This window comes from Carassius carassius, chromosome 50, assembly GCF_963082965.1.
Source record: "Carassius carassius chromosome 50, fCarCar2.1, whole genome shotgun sequence".
Classification (NCBI taxonomy): Eukaryota; Metazoa; Chordata; class Actinopteri; order Cypriniformes; family Cyprinidae; genus Carassius; species Carassius carassius.
This window is the reverse complement of record NC_081804.1, coordinates 8,138,693-8,157,430: the sequence shown is the minus strand read 5'-3', so window position 1 is coordinate 8,157,430 and position 18,738 is coordinate 8,138,693. Positions and strand designations below refer to the sequence as shown.

At 37.7% G+C, this 18,738-nt stretch overlaps 1 protein-coding gene across 1 annotated transcript; it reads left to right on the top strand.

Moving 5' to 3' along the window:
* Positions 1-47: 47 nt before the first annotated feature.
* Positions 48-18,300, top strand: LOC132133708 (chondroitin proteoglycan-2-like). Its single transcript, XM_059546629.1, has 4 exons — positions 48-243; positions 16,464-16,598; positions 17,153-17,446; positions 18,064-18,300. The coding sequence occupies exons 1-4, from the start codon at positions 129-131 to the stop codon at positions 18,189-18,191; spliced, it is 672 nt and encodes a 223-aa protein (XP_059402612.1). The 5' UTR covers positions 48-128; the 3' UTR covers positions 18,192-18,300.
* Positions 18,301-18,738: the final 438 nt, after the last annotated feature.

The following is an 18,738-nucleotide window of genomic DNA, read 5'->3' as shown; positions in this document are numbered from 1 at the left end:
GGAGTTGACCTGATCTCCTTGGCTCTTTAAAACCCCATTTTTACAGCAATTTCTATTGCAGCCACATTATTATTTGTGTGCATTGTTGTCCACACCTCAATTCAGTGCATTTTCTAGTAGGGATCATTATGAGATCGCAGGTTGGGATGATGACAGCTCGATTGTACTGCTCGTTGATTGCTGTTTTATGTTGTCTTTCTGGATACTTGAGCATAACAGATGTTACTGAAGGACAAACTGCTGGTGAGAATCCGTTAGCTTGTTAAAGAAACGCAAAAAATAAGGGAATAAGGTCTTTTAAAACTAACGGTTTAGGGATGAGCATTAGGTTTTGAAACCCTTTTGATTTGACTCGGTTCAATGTAAGTTTTGTATTAATGTTGAAGACTCCTTGCGTAGTCCCTGATTTGACAAGTTTCACTCCTGGCCTCCCCCAATGATGCTCTAGTACAGGGATCCTCAAATCTGGACCTAGAGATCCACTTTTCTACGGAGTTTAGACCTAACCCTAATCAAACACGCATGAGCATGCTAATCAATGTGTTTATGATAATTAGAAAATCACAGGCAGGTGACTTTGATCAGGGTTGGAGCTAAACTCTGCAGCACACCGTATCTCCAGGACAAGATTTTTGTGGCTGGTTATGGTCTAGTGATTCTAATGGTCATGCTGACCCAACGAGGTCGTTTTCCTGATCGAGACTGCTCTGGAGGACATGCATGATGTTGCTTTTGGGAAGTGGTCAGGGTAGCGGTTATGGTCAGGGAAGCGGATATGGTCAAGGTCAGGGAAGCGGTTATGGTCAAGGTCAGGGAAGTGGTCAGGGTAGCGGTTACGGTCAGGGAAGTGGTTATGGTCAAGGTCAGGGAAGTGGTCAGGGAAGGGGTCAGGGAAGCGGTTTTGGTCAAGGTCAGGGAAGCGGTTTTGGTCAAGGTCAGGGAAGCGGTTTTGGTCAGGGAAGCGGTTACGGTCAGGGAAGTGGTCAGGGACAGGGTAGTGGTCAGGGTAGCGGTCAAGGTCAGGGACAGGGAAGTGGTCAGGGTAGCGGTCAGGGACAGGGTAGTGGTCAAGGTCAGGGACAGGGAAGTGGTCAGGGTAGCGGTCAGGGACAGGGTAGCGGTCAGGGACAGGGTAGCGGTCAGGGTCAGGGTAGCGGTCAGGGTCAGGGTAGCGGTCAGGGTCAGGGTAGCGGTCAAGGTCAGGGACAGGGAAGCGGTCAGGGATGTGATCGGGGACAGGGTCGTGGATGTGGTTGGAGACGTGGTCCATGAAATGGTCATGGGTATTTTGCATAATACTTGCAGGAGATCTCTTCAATTCAGTACTTTATTCATATGGCATGTTTTCCCTGTTTGCTTAAACTGTTTAGAAGGCTTTCTGGTCTGTCTCCCCAGCAGCCTCAAATTAAAGTTATCTGAAGAGTTGGTGTCTGGTGCCTCTTTTTTTTTTTTTTTAAATCCGATTCAATAAAGGGTGCACTCACACTTGTAATGTTTGGTTAGATTAAAAACCCTGGTGTGATTGCTGTTAGTATGGTACATTTGAGTGTAAATGCTGCCATCCAAACTCTGGTACGCACACCAAATGCAAAAGTGGATAGAGATCACTTAAAAAGATGGGTCTCCGTCCACTTCTAAACAAACTCTGGTGCAGTTTGAATGCAACAGACCATACCAAAAGAGTAATGACAAAGTGTAACCAATTTGACATGGTGTAACCCAAATGAGTAGAGCTGTGTGTTGCCGAGAATCTGGCAATACAATAGTGATGGGAAGTTCGGATCATTTTACTGACTCAGACTTTTGTGTCTTTTTCAGCAAAACGAAGAAATCTAGTTTCGTTCATTTTAGCTAAATGTAATGTGTTACTTCCCCAACATGTCTAGTTGATCACACTACAAACAATACAAAACTAAGATGCTATAAGATACAGAAGAGACCAATTCGAGTTTTTTTTTTTTTTACCTGGGTCTTCAGTCTGATTAGCTCACCTCTTGTCTGAAAAGTCTTCGGGTTCAAGTCATTCCTTAATCATGTGACAGCCCCATACGCTATTTCTGTCACTGTGTTTTTGTTACGGTTTCTTCAGGATCTGTGGTACTTTATAAATAAAGCCCTGTTATAAATGAAATATTGATTAATTTGTCTTTTTGACTGTCTATCAGTAAATAAACACTAGGCTATATAATAATCCAAGCCTACAATACAAAGTACAGACTAGTTTGTTCATTTTTAATCTAATTTTGAGTTTGCTGGTATAATTGCTTCTATAAAAGATTAGAATCCACTGTAAAAAAAAAAAAAAAAAAAAAACCTTTATCAAAGTGATTTCGCCATCATATGAACAATTTAAAGCATAACCAGTAATTATAAAGTACGATGCACCTATTTGTAAGGAAAGTTGTAAATTTAACTAATTACTCTAGCCAATGTTGTCCCGTCATGTGACAAAAGAACGAACATCCTGAAAGATGAACCAATCAATTCTCTTTCCGGCTCAATACTGCATTGGTTTAATGTATGGGTATGTCACGTGATTAAGGAATGAGTCAAAAACCCGATAGACCCGAACTATGAACTAATCAATTCTCTTTCCGGCTCAAGACCGGATTGACTGACACAGGTGAATTACTACTAGCGGAACAGAACCTATAGAATATTGTGTGTGCTAGTGATGCGCGGGTCTGGTTTTTTTTTCCAACCCTTGGGTCCCGCTTTTATGAAATTATTTGGCCCGCCCCGCAAATAAAGTAAAATTTCTTGACCCGCCCCGACCAGCGCATCGGGGACATCATGGAAGTTACGTTGCTACTTAGACCTTCGTATCGTAACCTTATCAATATAGGCTATAGGTAATTGGACTATGATGGTACGTTCGTGAACAAATCTTTTAGGTGAACCAATCATTCTCGTTTACGTACTCCACTGACCATAGACCGTAAAAGACTCATTTCTCGTTCACTGAAGTTCCTCCCACAGCAGCGCGCGAGCGCGGCGCTTTTAGCAGCACATGCGCAGCTTGTGAACAGCTCTGTGAACTGTTTCATCCTGTCAAATATGGAAACATATGGGTAGCAATATTCAATTTGGGATGTACACTAAGTAGACATCGAAAACGCCTCTTTTACCGCCGCACGTACCGCGGCGGCGGTGGTATAAAGTGCATTTGCCGCTTTTGACCGCTGAGTGGCGGTTTAACCACAAGTTATCAAACGAGCGCATCAAAGCATATTTTCGCAAATAGACTTCAGTTTTGCCTTGCTTATGTGTTACATTTGACTGCTTCAGTCACGGAAAATAAAATAAAAACACTATAGTTTAAATATTTAATATATTTAATATTCACATATGAAAGTTTGGTATTTATGAAGTTATGTGCATTTCTTAGAACGAATTCAAGCAGGATAAATGTCAAGCCTGTGCCTGAGTCTGTGCTTATATTTTCTAAGCTACATGGTATTAAACCATATTTTAGATTTGACACATTTAAAAGGTGTGCTGTATTATTTATATTATATTAATTATCCATTATATTATTCAAAAGAAATTGTGGTTTACTTTGCATCTGAGCATTACAAGTGGTAGCGTATTTTAGGGGGGTAGGCTACATGGATTAATATGCAAAATGTCAATATTTTAATATGTTATGCCTATATTTTAATTTATATTTTAAATATAAATATATTTTTTCCTTTAATAAAACAACATGCATTTTTGTTATTCGTTACCTGTCCTTTATTTTGACATAACTTATTGGGAAAAAGACATTTGTCTGTAAACTGATTAAGAAATTGTTGCATGTTTAAATGTGAAGCACTGTATAATTTCGTTCCCATTATTTAGGCCTAATTTGCCTAAAACAAGAAACGAATAAAATTAAACTGGCACGATTAAATCTTTGAAACTCTAAAGAATTAATAAAACGTCCTCACGATTAAACTCAAGTTCTCTCATTATAATCAACAACATTCACACGATGTAAAAAAAAAAAAAAAAAAAAAAAAAAAAAGCTTTAGTAATTGACAACTAAAGTGATTTTAAAGGGAACCTTACTTGCTTTTAAAGCAGGGTAACATCATATGGCCTAAAAAAAATCCCAGTTTTTTTTTTATTTTAGAAAAAAAAATCTGACTTATGATTTAAACCGATTTTTAAATCAATATTCAAATGACGAAGAAATTTTACAAAACAAGTTTAAATATAGTTCATCATCATTCATTTAGCAGTCAAATTTATAACTGCAACAAGATGATTTAAAAAAAAACAGTACTGTTATACCTAAATGCTGGAAAGACCTTCATTTTTTTTATTTATTTTTATTTTTTTTAATACTAGCCCATCATGCATCTAACCATCCACTCAGCTTTAAGAGCTGTTCAGATGAAAACTGCCAGCTCCGCTGTGAGTCAGTGTCATGGATGGAGGACCTGTTAATATTTTTTCTAGTTTATATTTCCATCTCGTTATGCCGCTGGTTTAGTTTTTTTTTTATTATAGAACTTATTTGTAAATAGAGCAGTCACTGTCTGTGTCTACACCGGACGCGAGAGTTGTCATCTGTGCCCCACAGCGAAAAGTGTGTCTAAACTTGATGACATCACACTATAGTGTCAAATCATCTGAACACAGTGTCAGAACATTTCATCATAAACAGAACGAGCATCAGTTCACTGATGGGGATCGAGTCCAGTGTATCCATCACTGGGTTCTGCTGTCTTTTGTTGGATCGTTCCACTCGTGTCCAGTGTAGACCTGGCGTGCGTTTTTTATTGTTTTATTTAGCCCTGCTTGTTTTAATGTTCTTATTAAATATCTGTATTGACTGCATGGTAGACTTGTAGTCAAGACCGACTAAACCGAGACCAAGACACTACCAAGACCAGAGGGTATCGAGACCAAGACAAGACCAAGACCAAGACAGACCAAGTCAAGACCAAGACCAAGTTGAGACCAAGACCGAGACCAAGTCGAGACCGGAGGAAAAAAAACAGACTAGTGTTGAAGCTAAGCAATAACTTGTATGAATTCAAGAACAGCAGCATACTAGGGTTCAGCCGCAGTTTACATATTAGACGGTATTACTTCAACTACACAGGCAGAACAATACAGAGACAGACCATGACATGTGTGTGACTGTGAGCTCTGTAAATAATTTGCAGACTGGGTGAGATCAACTATGTGTAGCAATTGCATGACGGCTGTTACTGCACTATTAGAGGATTGAGACTCCCTTAACTTTTGTGTACCGTTGAGGACTGACATGACTGGTACTGACTGTTTCATCTGACAAAACATCAAACACCTCCAACACCATCTTGCTCCTCCAACAACTGTCTAAAGAATGAGAAATATGTAACCAATTGAAATTATACTTAATGTGTAGATGAAATCGTAACATCAAATTAAAGATACACAATTATAAACTTGGATTAGGCCTAATGTTTCGTCAACACAACGGAGATATGCAGATGATATTTAAAAGACCATTTATTTAACATCATCTTAAATACAATACTGTAATCAAACACACACACACACACACACACTCGTTGCCTATGCGATCATTGGCGCGGATAAAGTTTTCTCGTGTGGCTCGCGGCCTTGCGCACACACCGCACAGTCGTCACTCGAACGCACCCTTCAATCCGTTGCGGATACTCTCTGTTCTGGTGAAATCACGAAACAATGCACACAAACGTGTCTCTGCTTGATATACAACCACTGATGAATATAATCGGTTTTGATGAGGGAAAAAAAACTATACGAGAAAAAAAAAAAACCTATACGCGTGCAGATTAGAAACTAGAACCTCTGACACGATTGGCGAAAGTTCTACCACTGGACCATTAAGAAATACATTATTCAAATAGGCGAAACGAGTCACACGAAAATTCTCAGCACTTATATATAAGTATATTAGGCTAACGTCACATCTCATTAAACGACAACCTAAACCCCATGTAGCCTACTATTTAAATCGATTGCTGGACATCGTAATGTTATTGTACATATATCTGATATTGCCCCTCCGTATATTAACCAGGCCCACGTATTAATGACGTTCTGTATCCGCCACTGACATAAACATACATGTCCCTAAATAACTTACCACACAAGAACACATGATAAAAAACAACAATAATTCAGCAGATAAATTATCTGTTTGGTCATGGGAGGTTGGAAAGGTTTTACCTCAAAGAGTTTGAAATGGGTAACGTTAGATAGCTTACCTTTCCCTGTGTTTACGCTCCAGGTGTCTGGTGAAGGTTGAGGTGGTCCCGGCTGTCTCTGTCAAGCAGACTTTGCAGAATCTACATTTCGCCGAATGCTTCTTTTTATTTGACGATGCGCAGAAGAACTCATTGTGTTCTACGAAAGCAAATTTTATGACCAAGGAATTCGCTGACATACTACTGACTGACTATAGATGCTGGATCTGTGCTCTTTACGCTTTACGCTACACTCACTGAGGCATAATGTTATGGATGGATGAGCGCCAACGGCTGCGTCACAAAAAAATACATGCATGTGATTGGCTGCATTTGAAGGGCGCGAAATAAATAATAATGTTACATTATCGAACGTTGTGTAGTCGTGGATATTGTTGTGTATTGCTAAATCCCGCGACCACTATGTCGGTCTGAGACAACGAGACCTAGACAAGACCGAGAGGTCCGAGACCAAGACAAGACCAAGACCAAAGACCGTCGAGGCCGTGACAAGACCGAGACCACGTAAAAGTGGTCTCGAGACCGACATACATCACTACTGCATGGTCATATTATCGAATTATTTACTGCCATGCGACCAACAAAAGTAAAGCTTAGCGAGTCGATGAATGAGCATTAATTGCTGCAGGTTGATTTTTGGCGGATGTGCTTGTGCAGCCGCGGTAGTCTTCATTTCGTCGGGTGAAACATCTCTCACTCGCAGCAGAGTCTGTGAGAAGCAACAACTTCCCCTCCACGCTCACTGATACCAGAAACACGCTCCGCCTTCACTCCGTAAATAAAGTATTTCAGTATGTTTGAAATGTTATGTTCATAACAAAGCATATAAAATAATAATAATAAAAAAAATAACAGGAGAGTTTCAAAGTGGCTTAAGCTATTTTGTGTAAACTTTTTTCCCTATATCACATGCCAAACTAATAAAATTGTAAGCATTACATCTTTAATTGCTGCTTTCTGCTGTGAAAATTTTGTTTGTGATGAAAATAACAGTATATTTTTGTCAGTTATTTTATCTAAACAGATCGATTAACTTCTTCAAGATTTCAAAATCAGATAGCATGCTGATAATGTAGTAGCACTGTAAGATTACATTTGTTTGAACGCATTATTGCAAAAGCGAGTGTGAATCTGTTTATATCATAATTTAACCCGAAAATAATCAGTAAAAGAAACAGACAAACTCTTAACATCCCGCTCGACTCTTGCAGTCAACCTTCTGATCAAGCTAAATATGTTGGCTGTTGGCATGAATTTTACTCGTGATAAGAAGCTCATATTCAAGTGTTTGTGCAAAAGTTATTAATGTGCATTAATGACAGGGAGGCGCCGTCTCATCAATTTTTTCATGATAATGAATGTATCATTTTTAATTAAAATAATATCATGGTGTCTCACATAGGTACATTAAAAATATATCTACAGAAAGCTTGAAATGTTTTTTAAATGAAAACGAATTGTGAACAACAACAATCTGCGAATGTTGCATTTCTCTCATCGGAGAGAGCCAGCACTGTGAATATAACCAAAACAACAGTCCTATATAAACCAGTTCAGCAAGTGAAAGCCTCATAAGACACTGTCCATATGAAAGAGCAATTCACACCTTTATCTCGACCCCCACAAGCCATGCATAACTAGCCAAAACCCAACCCCCTCCAGCTGAACAGAATTCGGTCTGTGTTTTGGCTCTGAGGAACGGTGTGTTAGGTACTTGGCTGAAATATACCAGCACTCAGCAGCACTCAAGGGCGTAGATTTGGTTTGAACATTGGGGGGGTTGAACGTTGTATGCTGCCCATTATTTTTTTCAAAAAAAAAAAAAAAAAGTATGTTTATTGTTATTGGATAATTTATTTCTTTCTTTCTATCTATCTATCTATCTATCTATCTATCTATCTATCTATCTATCTATCTGGCAACATGCTTTAACTGATTACAAATTCAACATATACAAATATGAAAGAGACAACATTTAAACATTTATTTTAAGATTTTTTTTTTAAAGGGAAACACATCTTTAAAACATTAAAGGCATTAATGTATAGCCTAACTTTAAAAAAGCTGCTGTTTTTCTATACTGTTTCCTATTTTATTTTATTGATTGAATGGCATCTTCTTTACCTGATCACCTGCTCCTCCTCTCCCTCTGCTGACTTTTCTACCCTGCAGCTATATTTACCTCGAATCTGTTATAAAAACATGTTAAGAGATTATACACCTCATAACGTTATGAAATTTGTGTATAATCATCATTCATAAAATTCTAACATAGTAGAGATTATCAAAAGTAATAAATTAAGTATTGAAACCGCCAGTAGGCGGCAGTGTTTCACTGTTTTAATGAGTTAGCCACTTAAATCGTTAATTCATCCAATTCGTTCAAAAGTCAGATTAATTTAGTAACAAAACAAACACCGATGTAAAAACTTTTGTCGTTGATGATTACAGACACTATTGAAAAATATACTAGCAAAACAGACAGCTGCTTTGGTAACTTGTTATACTGATAGTTATAGCTAAGTACATTGCAATGGATTAGCTAGCTAAAATATATGTGGTGTGTACAAACCATTACACAATATTCTCATACCTCATTCTCAGTACATGCTTTATTTTTATTTTTATTTGCATCCCTCTCTGACCAGCAGTTAAATATAGTCCGCTGTGCAGCGCTTCTCTTCATTTTTGACGTTAACATTAATCGTGTGCTCTCCCATTCAAACACCACTCGCTTGTTTTGGTGAAAGTGCGACTCATTGGTTGGGCGTTACCAATCGGTTCAATGGAGGGGGAGTATTTTTTGTCTGATTTATTATGACATACTCATATTTGATTAGGAACAAAATTATTTTTACAAAATAAATGAATTCTATTTTTCCATATTATATTTTTCATTTGATCTACTGTGATTTTCATGTTGAAATATTGGGGGGGTTGTAACTGATGGATTTGAATATTGGGGGGGTTACCTCCCCCCCCATCCCCCCATAAACTACGCCCCTGGCAGCACTACTCTTTGTATTCATTATTTTATTATTTCACAAAACCATAATGATAATAACAAATCATCAATTAATAATTAATCATTATTTTACGAAAATCATTGTTATTTGTGATCGTGGATGTTTACGGCAGGCTTTAAGACCAAGCGGAATCCTCTGTTCCCGCCTCACAGCGAGTCCCGCGCGCTCAGTGATGCAGCTTCACTGTCTGCAGTTTGACTTTACTGAATCAGATTGAGGCCAATACAACTTATTGATCATGAGCCCAACATTTAGCAAGGCACGAAAATTCTAATGGAAGGAAGACGTTTATCACTGAGCTAATGCTGTTAAAGAGAGCGAGAGAGAGAGAAACTAGGGCTATTCTTTAACTTGGAGCTCATTATATTGAAAGTACAAATCCAAACACCAGAAACGTTATGCATTTTATGAATAATGAAATGTTATGAAAATTATGCATTTTATTTATTCACATGCTGTATGGTTGAAATAATATTTTAGTTCACAACTTTAAGTTCCGTTGTTTAAAAAAATGCTTTATTGGCTAATGTTTCATAAACCTTCAGTTGTTATGCTCTAAAATCCATTTCATTATTAATTTCACAGTATTTTTATCACCTAAATGACAAATCTTTAAAGTCACAATTCTATAATGGTCAAAATTACTCAGGCCAATGGTATTTTTTATTGACATTATTTTATTATTATTATTATTATATATATTTTTTTGAATAATTGTAGCTTACATAAATAGGTAAAGCAAAACAAATATTCGGATTGTCACTTATTTTTTCCCTTGTTTTCTTAAAGAATAAACACATAGTTTTTTACAAGAATAAACATGATAACATATTATTAATTAATAAAAATAATTTAAGCAATTAAAACCTTTTTTTAAACTTGAATTTAAATACTATTAAACTAACTTTAAATTCTCAAGGAGTTTATAAGTAAAAAAAAAAAGTTCTAAATGAACTTGTGTTAACAATATAATTAGAACTATATAATTAGATTTTTTTAAATGAACAATTCCTGTATAAAATGGGACAGCAACCTTTATATAGTGGTTCTCAACCTTTTTTTCCAGCGGGCCGCACTATGGTCTAAGTGCAAGTCTACGCAAATAATTTACATATTACGTCAGCAATACAAACCAACCTGATTTATAATATTATAGCCTAACTATTATGATATATAATCTATTACATTCATTGAAATAAACAATTCTACTCCCCATAAATAAAACACCTGATGCTGTCGGGAGCTGACCAATTTTGTGAGATTCAGCTTGAAAGGAGTAACACAAAGAAGTTGCGATTGTAACGCCTGTGTTATACTTTCCGCATGAGCTATCCGGACGCGTACACGGCCAGCACGGACGCAGACTTCATCAATTTATACTTCTGAATGCGCAGGCTGATCATCCGCTCTGCAATACATAGTGTATGGTGTTTCTATTTATCTGAACTTCTTCAAGTGAGTTGCGGGGCAAAAAAAAAAAAAAACCAAAAGCACTTCTCCTTCAATACTGATACTGCGACTATTCACAGTTTGTACATGTTCATTCGCTGGCATTTTTTTAATTTCTTTTTTTTTCTCCCTTCAAAAACAAATTTGTCCATTCTGATGCGCAATTTTACCTTAAAGGAAATTTACCTAATGGCTGTTGATGACTATTTGAATTGAATTCTGCCAAAGTACGCGCTTGTATGTGGTCGTTAAATGCTTATGCCAGTAGGTCTGCTCATGTCTGAAAATAATATATGAAGAAAAACAAAATCACATAAAAACATTAGGATATAGCTTATATTTCATTAGTAGCATTTTTTTAAATTGATGTAAAGAATACAATTTTACAAACGGATACAATTTTTTTTTTTTTTTTAATTCAGCATGTGGTGCAGGCCGCATTTGAATTCGTGACGGGCCGAGGGTTGAGAACCACTGCTTTATATCAAACATTTAAAAATCGTCCACAGCTGAGCATCGCGGGAGGCTGATCTGCGCCAGATCACGTGAAGTGAATGTAATGAACAAAGTCATTTTCAGGCGCAATGAAAAAAAAAACAAAAAAAAAAAACAAAACATGGATAACCTATTAGTCCCAGGCTCTGTTCTGAAGTAAAATAATTATAATTACTGTTAACCAAAAGTAACACATTTTAACGGATTAATCGCCTATTTTAATTTGCTGAATGTTTTCTTTATTTTTTATTTTTTAAACACGCTAAAAAAAAAAGTTTGTCAGAGGAAAAAAATATATGAGTCGTGTATAGGTTTCATTTTAACGGATCAATCACCTATTTTCGTTTGCTGCATGTTTTTTTTTTTTAAACACGCTAAAAAATAAATCGGAGTTTGTGAGAGGAAAAAAATAGGCTATAAGAAAATATTTTACAACAAATCCTTTAAATTTAACAAATTTATCAGAACAAAACAATAATTAAAAATATATAATTCTAATGGTTAAAATTTAATTGCAGTATATAATAATATAGGCTTAGTAATAAAACAAAAAAACAAAAAATAATAATAATTTAAAGCTAAGCATACGGTAAGGTTGGGCTTTCTATATCGGGAGAAATCAAACGTTTCCATATTTGTGATGTTGCCCATTTGAAGCTTAACTCTTATTCATGAGGTAAATAGGCTGTGTGGGTTTCAGTATCGAGCAAAAATAAAATAATAATTAACAATAGGTCAAAGTGCTCACACCGAATGTCTGGTGAACGACTGCTGTTTCCAGTGGTATGTGCGTGAGGCACCAGCATGATCAAACAGCTGAAACAAATAATACTTAATTTTTGGTCAAACATAAGGCATAATTCAAAAATGCTGGTAGTTTGAAAAATCAAGAATAATAACAGAGTTAATACTAATTATTGCTAAATGCTGGACCGTTCCCATTTCGCTCTGCATATGGAACCTGAAGATTTTTTTAAACCAAGAATAAACCGAAATGAAAATGAAATTAAAACATTTAGCTTATATGTATATTTATTAATTTATATATATATATATATATAAATATTTATATTTATTTACTGTTTAATAAAAATAGCATGCATATGATCCTTTGTGTTAAGGTCTTCTTTTAATTTTTGTTTAGTAGACTGTAGCCTAAGACTATCCTACATTTTAAAAATTAACAAATTGTAAAAAAAATTTTTTTTTTTAAAATGTTACAATGTTATATCATAAATTTATTGTTGTTTTACTTCCTTCTTTTATCTCATTTTACAATTACATTCATTTCGCAATCCGTCCCTTTGCGCCACCTGGTGGTAGTTTCGCGAATGATTTTAACACGCGATTGAATTACAGTTACCACCTTGGCAACGCCGCGCGTAAGGCCCAGATAGGCTGGCCACCTACTGTAATATGCAAAATGACAATGCATTTCTGTATTTACATTTACATTTTCCAATATATTTGTGTAATGTTTGGTGCAAAATGAAAAAGAAAATTAAATTACATAATTTTCATTTGCCATTTCATACACCAGTTTTAATATGTAAAATGAATCCTAATTTTAACGCTTTATAAGTTGCAAAATTAAAATGAAAATGTATTACAGAAATGATTAGATATGTCTAACATGTTCAAGCAAAAACTGTGGCAAAATTATCAAATGCTATTTTTCTTAAATGCATTAACACTCACATTCAAGACACTTACGATTGCATTTTCATTCAATGTCCCGCAATGAATGTAGCAAAATTCAATGTGCACATTGAAAATGCATTCCGAGCCGATCACGTGTCCGCCCCCTCCCGCCATGTCAATCACTGCGTGAACAAGGCGGGGCTTGCAGAAGGTCAAGAGACTCAAATCTCAAATAGAACATTCAAGTGAGAGAACATGGACAAGACAGTTGGCCCGTGTACGTTTTGATCATTTCGGTTTATGGCTTCAATATTTCATTCGCACTTGTGGGCGGATCTGAAATGCTGCTTTCATCTGATTGGTCGAATCGCTCCACCTTCAGCTCGGTCTTTTCATTCTTTCAGGCAGAATAAGAGTCAGTGCGAGTGAAGCACTGTAATGTCTGAAACTACACTCACTGTTAATTAGCATAATATTTGAATCAGATGTAGCTGGGCACATAATTCGTGCTGCTGAGACCTGCAAGAGAACCTGTTAAATTATTTCTAGGTTGTATATACTGTATTTTATAAATATTGTCCCACTGATAAAAACAGTGCAAATTGTTCTGTCTCCTTGGATAACAGTGAAGTGGAAATAAATATAGTTAAATTTATGAAATAAAATTAAATTGGATTTTTAAATACTGCTGTCGAGCCTTTCCACTTGGATTTCACAGGTTTGCTTTTTGTATTCAAAATGTTCTGCGTGGAATCGCTGAATCACCGATACCACGACACGAGCACTGCCCCAACTGCACAAAACAGTCCCAAAATGAGACACAGCTGCAGGCGCAACGCGCTGTGACCCTACCGCCCGCCTCGGGTGAGCCCCTCTTCACACGGGACATCCTCGCCACGGTCCAGCGGTGGACGTTACCACATAAGCCCTAAAGACGGCACAATTCAGCTTTGTACATGAACAGGGACAATTTTCACCCTCCATTACTAACAGCGATATTAATGCTGACATAAGCTAATACCCATAATAATGACAACACCCTAATAACCACCAACTGTTTGATTACCAGCAATCTTCAAAATATCTTTTAAGTTCAACATAAGAAGCAACTCCTACAGGTATGGAACGACATGAGGGTAAGTAAATGATGACAGAATTTTCATTTTTGGGTGAATATTCCCTTTAAGACTCGGAACGAGTCTATTTGCTGATCAATGGAAACCCTTAATGAAAGAGCTGAGTGAGATATGTGGAGGAAATTTCTAAGCAATTTTTTTTTTTTTATTGGCCATTTTTAAAAAAGAATTTTAATTTTTTTTATCTTTTGATCCCATCCAAGGTTGTTCTGTCTATTGGTTTTGTTTTGTACTTGTCATGCTTTAAAACTCAGTCATACTAAAGTTTTTATAAGGCAAAACGTGTCTTTGCACTATATACATGTTTTGCAAGAAGATGTTGGTTCATAAAAATAAGTGTACAAAAAATAAGGGAAAAAAAGTAGCTGATGCATAATATGGAGATTTACTTGTAAATATAAAGATGCTTAGCTCTGACTAATTTTAAACTGTAATAACCCACTGGGGTCGAAGCCAGCACTGGTGTGGTCTGTCTCCTATTTTCTTGATGACCGTGAAAAGAACTAAAAATATGACATTTTTGATTGTACAGATAAAAATAAGATGATCTATGAAACTGCAAAGGGTCTACTTTTATTTGGGTATAGTCATAACAAAACAATGTGCTTCTCTAAATCTTCTTCTCTGTTTATAAAGAAACAACTCTTGCTTTTGTACTGACAAATACACACAAAATATGTCAAAATACCCATCTTGGAAAGTGTGTTCGAAAAAAACTGTTAGTTAAGTGTGAAAAATAAACCGTTGAGAGAAATCAGATGTGTATCATTATAATGGATGCATTGTCTTTTAAAGGCACCGGTGGCAACAGTGAGAATCAAAGGTTACACCTTCTTTGTTTGCGTGAACATTTGGGCGGCATTATGCAAATCTTCCCACATCGTGACATGTGTGGGGGTTCATGAGCCATTTTAGGAGGGCGCGGACAAGTCCTAACTTTTATAAAGTATATCTCTTTGGGTATCTCTTTGTAACACTCAAAAGAGAAAGCAAAAGTTGAAATTGCATCATATTAACCCTTTAACATTTTTAGGAGGAGTAAAACTGACATTTATGCTTTTAACAGCCGGATGTATTTACACTAGCTTTTCCAGTTTTGTGTGGAATGCGCCCCAGACCACCTTCTGAAGTGGTTTGATCAATCGGATTTAAATCTATGTCGAAAGTGTTTCGGAGGGCATTTACACATAGTCTTTTCAGGATTCGATTGCTATCCTATCAGAGAAAAAGCATGAAGTGACCAGGTGTAAACAGGCCCTTTGAGGGCGAGTATTATCATGCTATATTCAACTAGCTAAGTCCCAGTTTCTTACAGTTCATACTTGTCTTTTAATTATTTGTGTATACTCATGTCAATCCAGATAATGTGTTTATTTGTATTAATTTGATTACTATGAATAATAACTGAATAATATTTCAGTTTCCAACAAGACTGTTATAATATTCAGAGATAAAAAGGTTAAGTAATTGAATTGATATTCATGTTATCAATTTTATCAAAAAAAAAAAAAAAAAAAAACTCTACAAATTTATTCAGCCTCCTCGTCTATGGGATCCCGTATTAAAGGAGATACCTTTTTTGTCACTTTGACCATATCTGCATGATGAAAATATGTTCAAAGAACGTTCACTGCAAAAAAATGCTTTTCTAAGAATTTTTGTCCTGTTTCCAGTCAAAATATCTAAATATTCTTAAATCAAGATGCATTTTTCTTATTTTGCTAATTATCTGCCAGTAGGATAAGAAATTCAAAACATGCTTGTTTCTGTTTGAATTAAGATAATTTTCCTTACCTTACGGCAGACAATTTTACGTGTTACGTAAAATGCATTTAAATGCACTTGTTTTCCCCTTAGGAAACTAAATACCTTATATAATTGTAAAAATTGTATCTATAGAAACTGCATCTCAACGTCAGAACTTTTTAGATATTTGTACTCTGTAAGAAAAGCATTTTAGCAGAGTGAATGAGGTATTTAAACATCGCTTACGCTTTTGGGAGGAGACCGCAAGAAACTCTGGAACCAGGTTAGGTTCATAGAGTAAGTTACCACAGAAACTGACTCTGAGTATGTTACCTCTCTGAGTATGTTACTGAGTAAGTTACCTCTTTTTCAGAAACATATTAACCCAATCAGCAGGAAGTGCAAAAAGATGTTTATCAGTGCGTCACATGTTCACTCATAATTTAAGAATTCAGGTGTTCAGAACATGAGAACTCCATTGCGCTTAAGAATCTTCTTACGAACTTCTTGGAATTTATCATAAGTTATGTTTAAGATTTGTGAGTCTGACCCCTGCTTTGGTTTGCCACATCACTAAGAGCACAAAATCCGATGCTCTTATTTTCTCAGACACTTGCTAGATAAGGCTTACCAAAACCTTGCTGATTGTAGAACTTAAAACCTGGAAAAAAACTTTTCATGATGTCACCAAGTGAATGGAAGTGCCCTCAGTGATGCTCTTTGACATGTATGTATAACAGCAAAGCCAGGAGAGTGTCCCCCTCAAACATCTGGAAGCTTGTTTAATGGGTCCTGTAACGGTGACTCTGACTGTCCCAACGATGAGAAGTGCTGCGGCAATGGAAGTGGAAATTACTGTACAGCTCCTTATACAGGTATTGGTCATTGTTTTGGGATGATTTTGCCTTTATCAAAAGTAGGTTTGAATTAAATATTGGATAAGTGATTTCTGGTAGCCAATGCAGATTTTAAAAAATCCTCTATTTTAATAGCTCTGCCCACAGGTGCATAGCTATTTGTTCTCTCCAGCCCTGGAAAGCTGATCCAATATTTACAAAGGTCATACTTGCCTTATCTTAAGCATTCTTTTGTTCCGCAGATGTCTTCCTCTGGCTTATTCATTTTTAATCCATCGGTCACTCGTCTAATGTCAGTTGTATGCACTGAGTGATCTCTCCTCCCCATTCATGAGTAGACATGCCCCTTACTGCTGATTGGCTACAAGTTTTTGCCACTCTGCCCAACTTTGCTTTCTAAAGCATTTTTGAAAATACATACCCCACCTTTAAATCCCTTTGGATGGCTTTACAAAAAGAGTAATTAGAATTTACGCTGTAGGTAAAATTTGTTGTTCATGTTTGTTGCTGTATTTTGACGTGGCATACAGTCTATATACACAGACTAATGGTTGCTATCTGTGTCCATGCAGTGAAGCCGGGTCAGTGTCCCAAACCGAAGCGCGTTCCAGAATGTGCTGACCTCTGTTTCCATGATGGCCAGTGTCCTGCCACACAGAAGTGTTGCCCAACCACCTGTGGCCATGCATGTAGTGAACAAAGTGATCAGGAAAGTGATCAGGAAAGCGGTCCGGAAACTGGTCAGGGAAGTGGTCAGGGTAGCGGTTATGGTCAGGGAAGCGGATATGGTCAAGGTCAGGGTAGTGGTTACAGTCAGGGAAGTGGTTATGGTCAAGGTCAGGGAAGTGGTCAAGGTCAGGGAAGTGGTCAGGGTAGCGGTTACGGTCAGGGTAGCGGTTACGGTCAGGGTAGCGGTTATGGTCAGGGAAGCGGTTACGGTCAGGGAAGCGGTCAGGTTAGCGGTTACGGTCAGGGAAGCGGTCAGGGAAGCGTTACGGTCAGGGAAGTGGTTACGGTCAGGGAAGCGGTCAGGGAAGTGGTTACGGTCAGGGAAGCGGTCAGGGAAGCGGTTACGGTCAGGTAAGCGGTTACGGTCAGGTAAGCGGTTTTGGTCAGGGAAGTGGTCAGGGTAGCGGTCAAGGTCAGGGACAAGGTAGCGGTCAGGGAAGTGGTCAGGGACAGGGTAGCGGTCAGGGAAGTGGTCAGGGTAGCGGTCAAGGTCAAGGACAGGGTAGCGGTCAGGGAAGTGGACAGGGTAGCGGTCAGGGAAGTGGTCAGGGTAGCGGTCAAGGTCAGGGACAGGGTAGCGGTCAGGGTAGCGGTCAAGGTCAAGGACAGGGTAGCGGTCAGGGAAGTGGACAGGGTAGCGGTCAGGGAAGTGGTCAGGGTAGCGGTCAAGGTCAGGGACAGGGTAGCGGTCAGGGACAGGGTAGCGGTCAGGGAAGTGGTCAGGCTAGCGGTCAGGGACAGGGTAGCGGTCAAGGTCAGGGACAGGGTAGTGGACAGGGTAGTGGTCAGGGACAGGGTAGCGGTCAAGGTCAGGGACAGGGAAGCGGTCAGGGATGTGATCGGGGACGGGGTCGTGGATGTGGTTGGAGACGTGGTCCATGAAATGGTCATGGGCATTTTGCATAATACTTGCAGGAGATCTCTTCAATTCAGTACTTTATTCATATGGCATGTTTTCCCTGTTTGCTTAAACTGTTTAGAAGGTTTCTGGTCTGTCTCCCCAGCAGCCTCAAATTAAAATTATCTGAAGAGTTGGTGTCTGGTGCCTTTTTTTTTTTTAAATCCGTTTCTTTTAAGGGTGCACTCACACTTGTAATGTTTGGTTAGTTTAAAAACCCTGGTGTGATTGCTGTTAGTATGGTACATTTGAGTGTAAATGCTGCCATCCAAACTCTGGTACGCACACCAAAAGCAAAAGTGGATAGAGATCACTAAAAAGATGGGTCTCCGTCCACTTACAAACAAACTCTGGTGCAGTTTGAATGCAACAGACCATACCAAAAGAGTAATGACCAAGTGTGACCAATTTGACATGGTGTAACCAAAATGAGTAGAGCTGTGTGTTGCCGAGAATCTGGCAATACAATAGTGATGGGAAGTTCGGATCATTTTACTGACTCAGACTTTTGTGTCTTTTTCAGCAAAACGA

Bases quoted from the DNA above. Each gene is read 5' to 3' on its own strand.
- LOC132133708 (XM_059546629.1), top strand. From the start codon at position 129: ATGAGATCGCAGGTTGGGATGATGACAGCTCGATTGTACTGCTCGTTG. The intron at 16,599-17,152 runs GTATTGGTCATT...GTGTCCATGCAG, and splicing joins CTGTACAGCTCCTTATACAG to TGAAGCCGGGTCAGTGTCCC. The intron at 17,447-18,063 runs GTCAGGGTAGCG...GTAGCGGTCAAG, and splicing joins TGGTCAAGGTCAGGGAAGTG to GTCAGGGACAGGGTAGTGGA.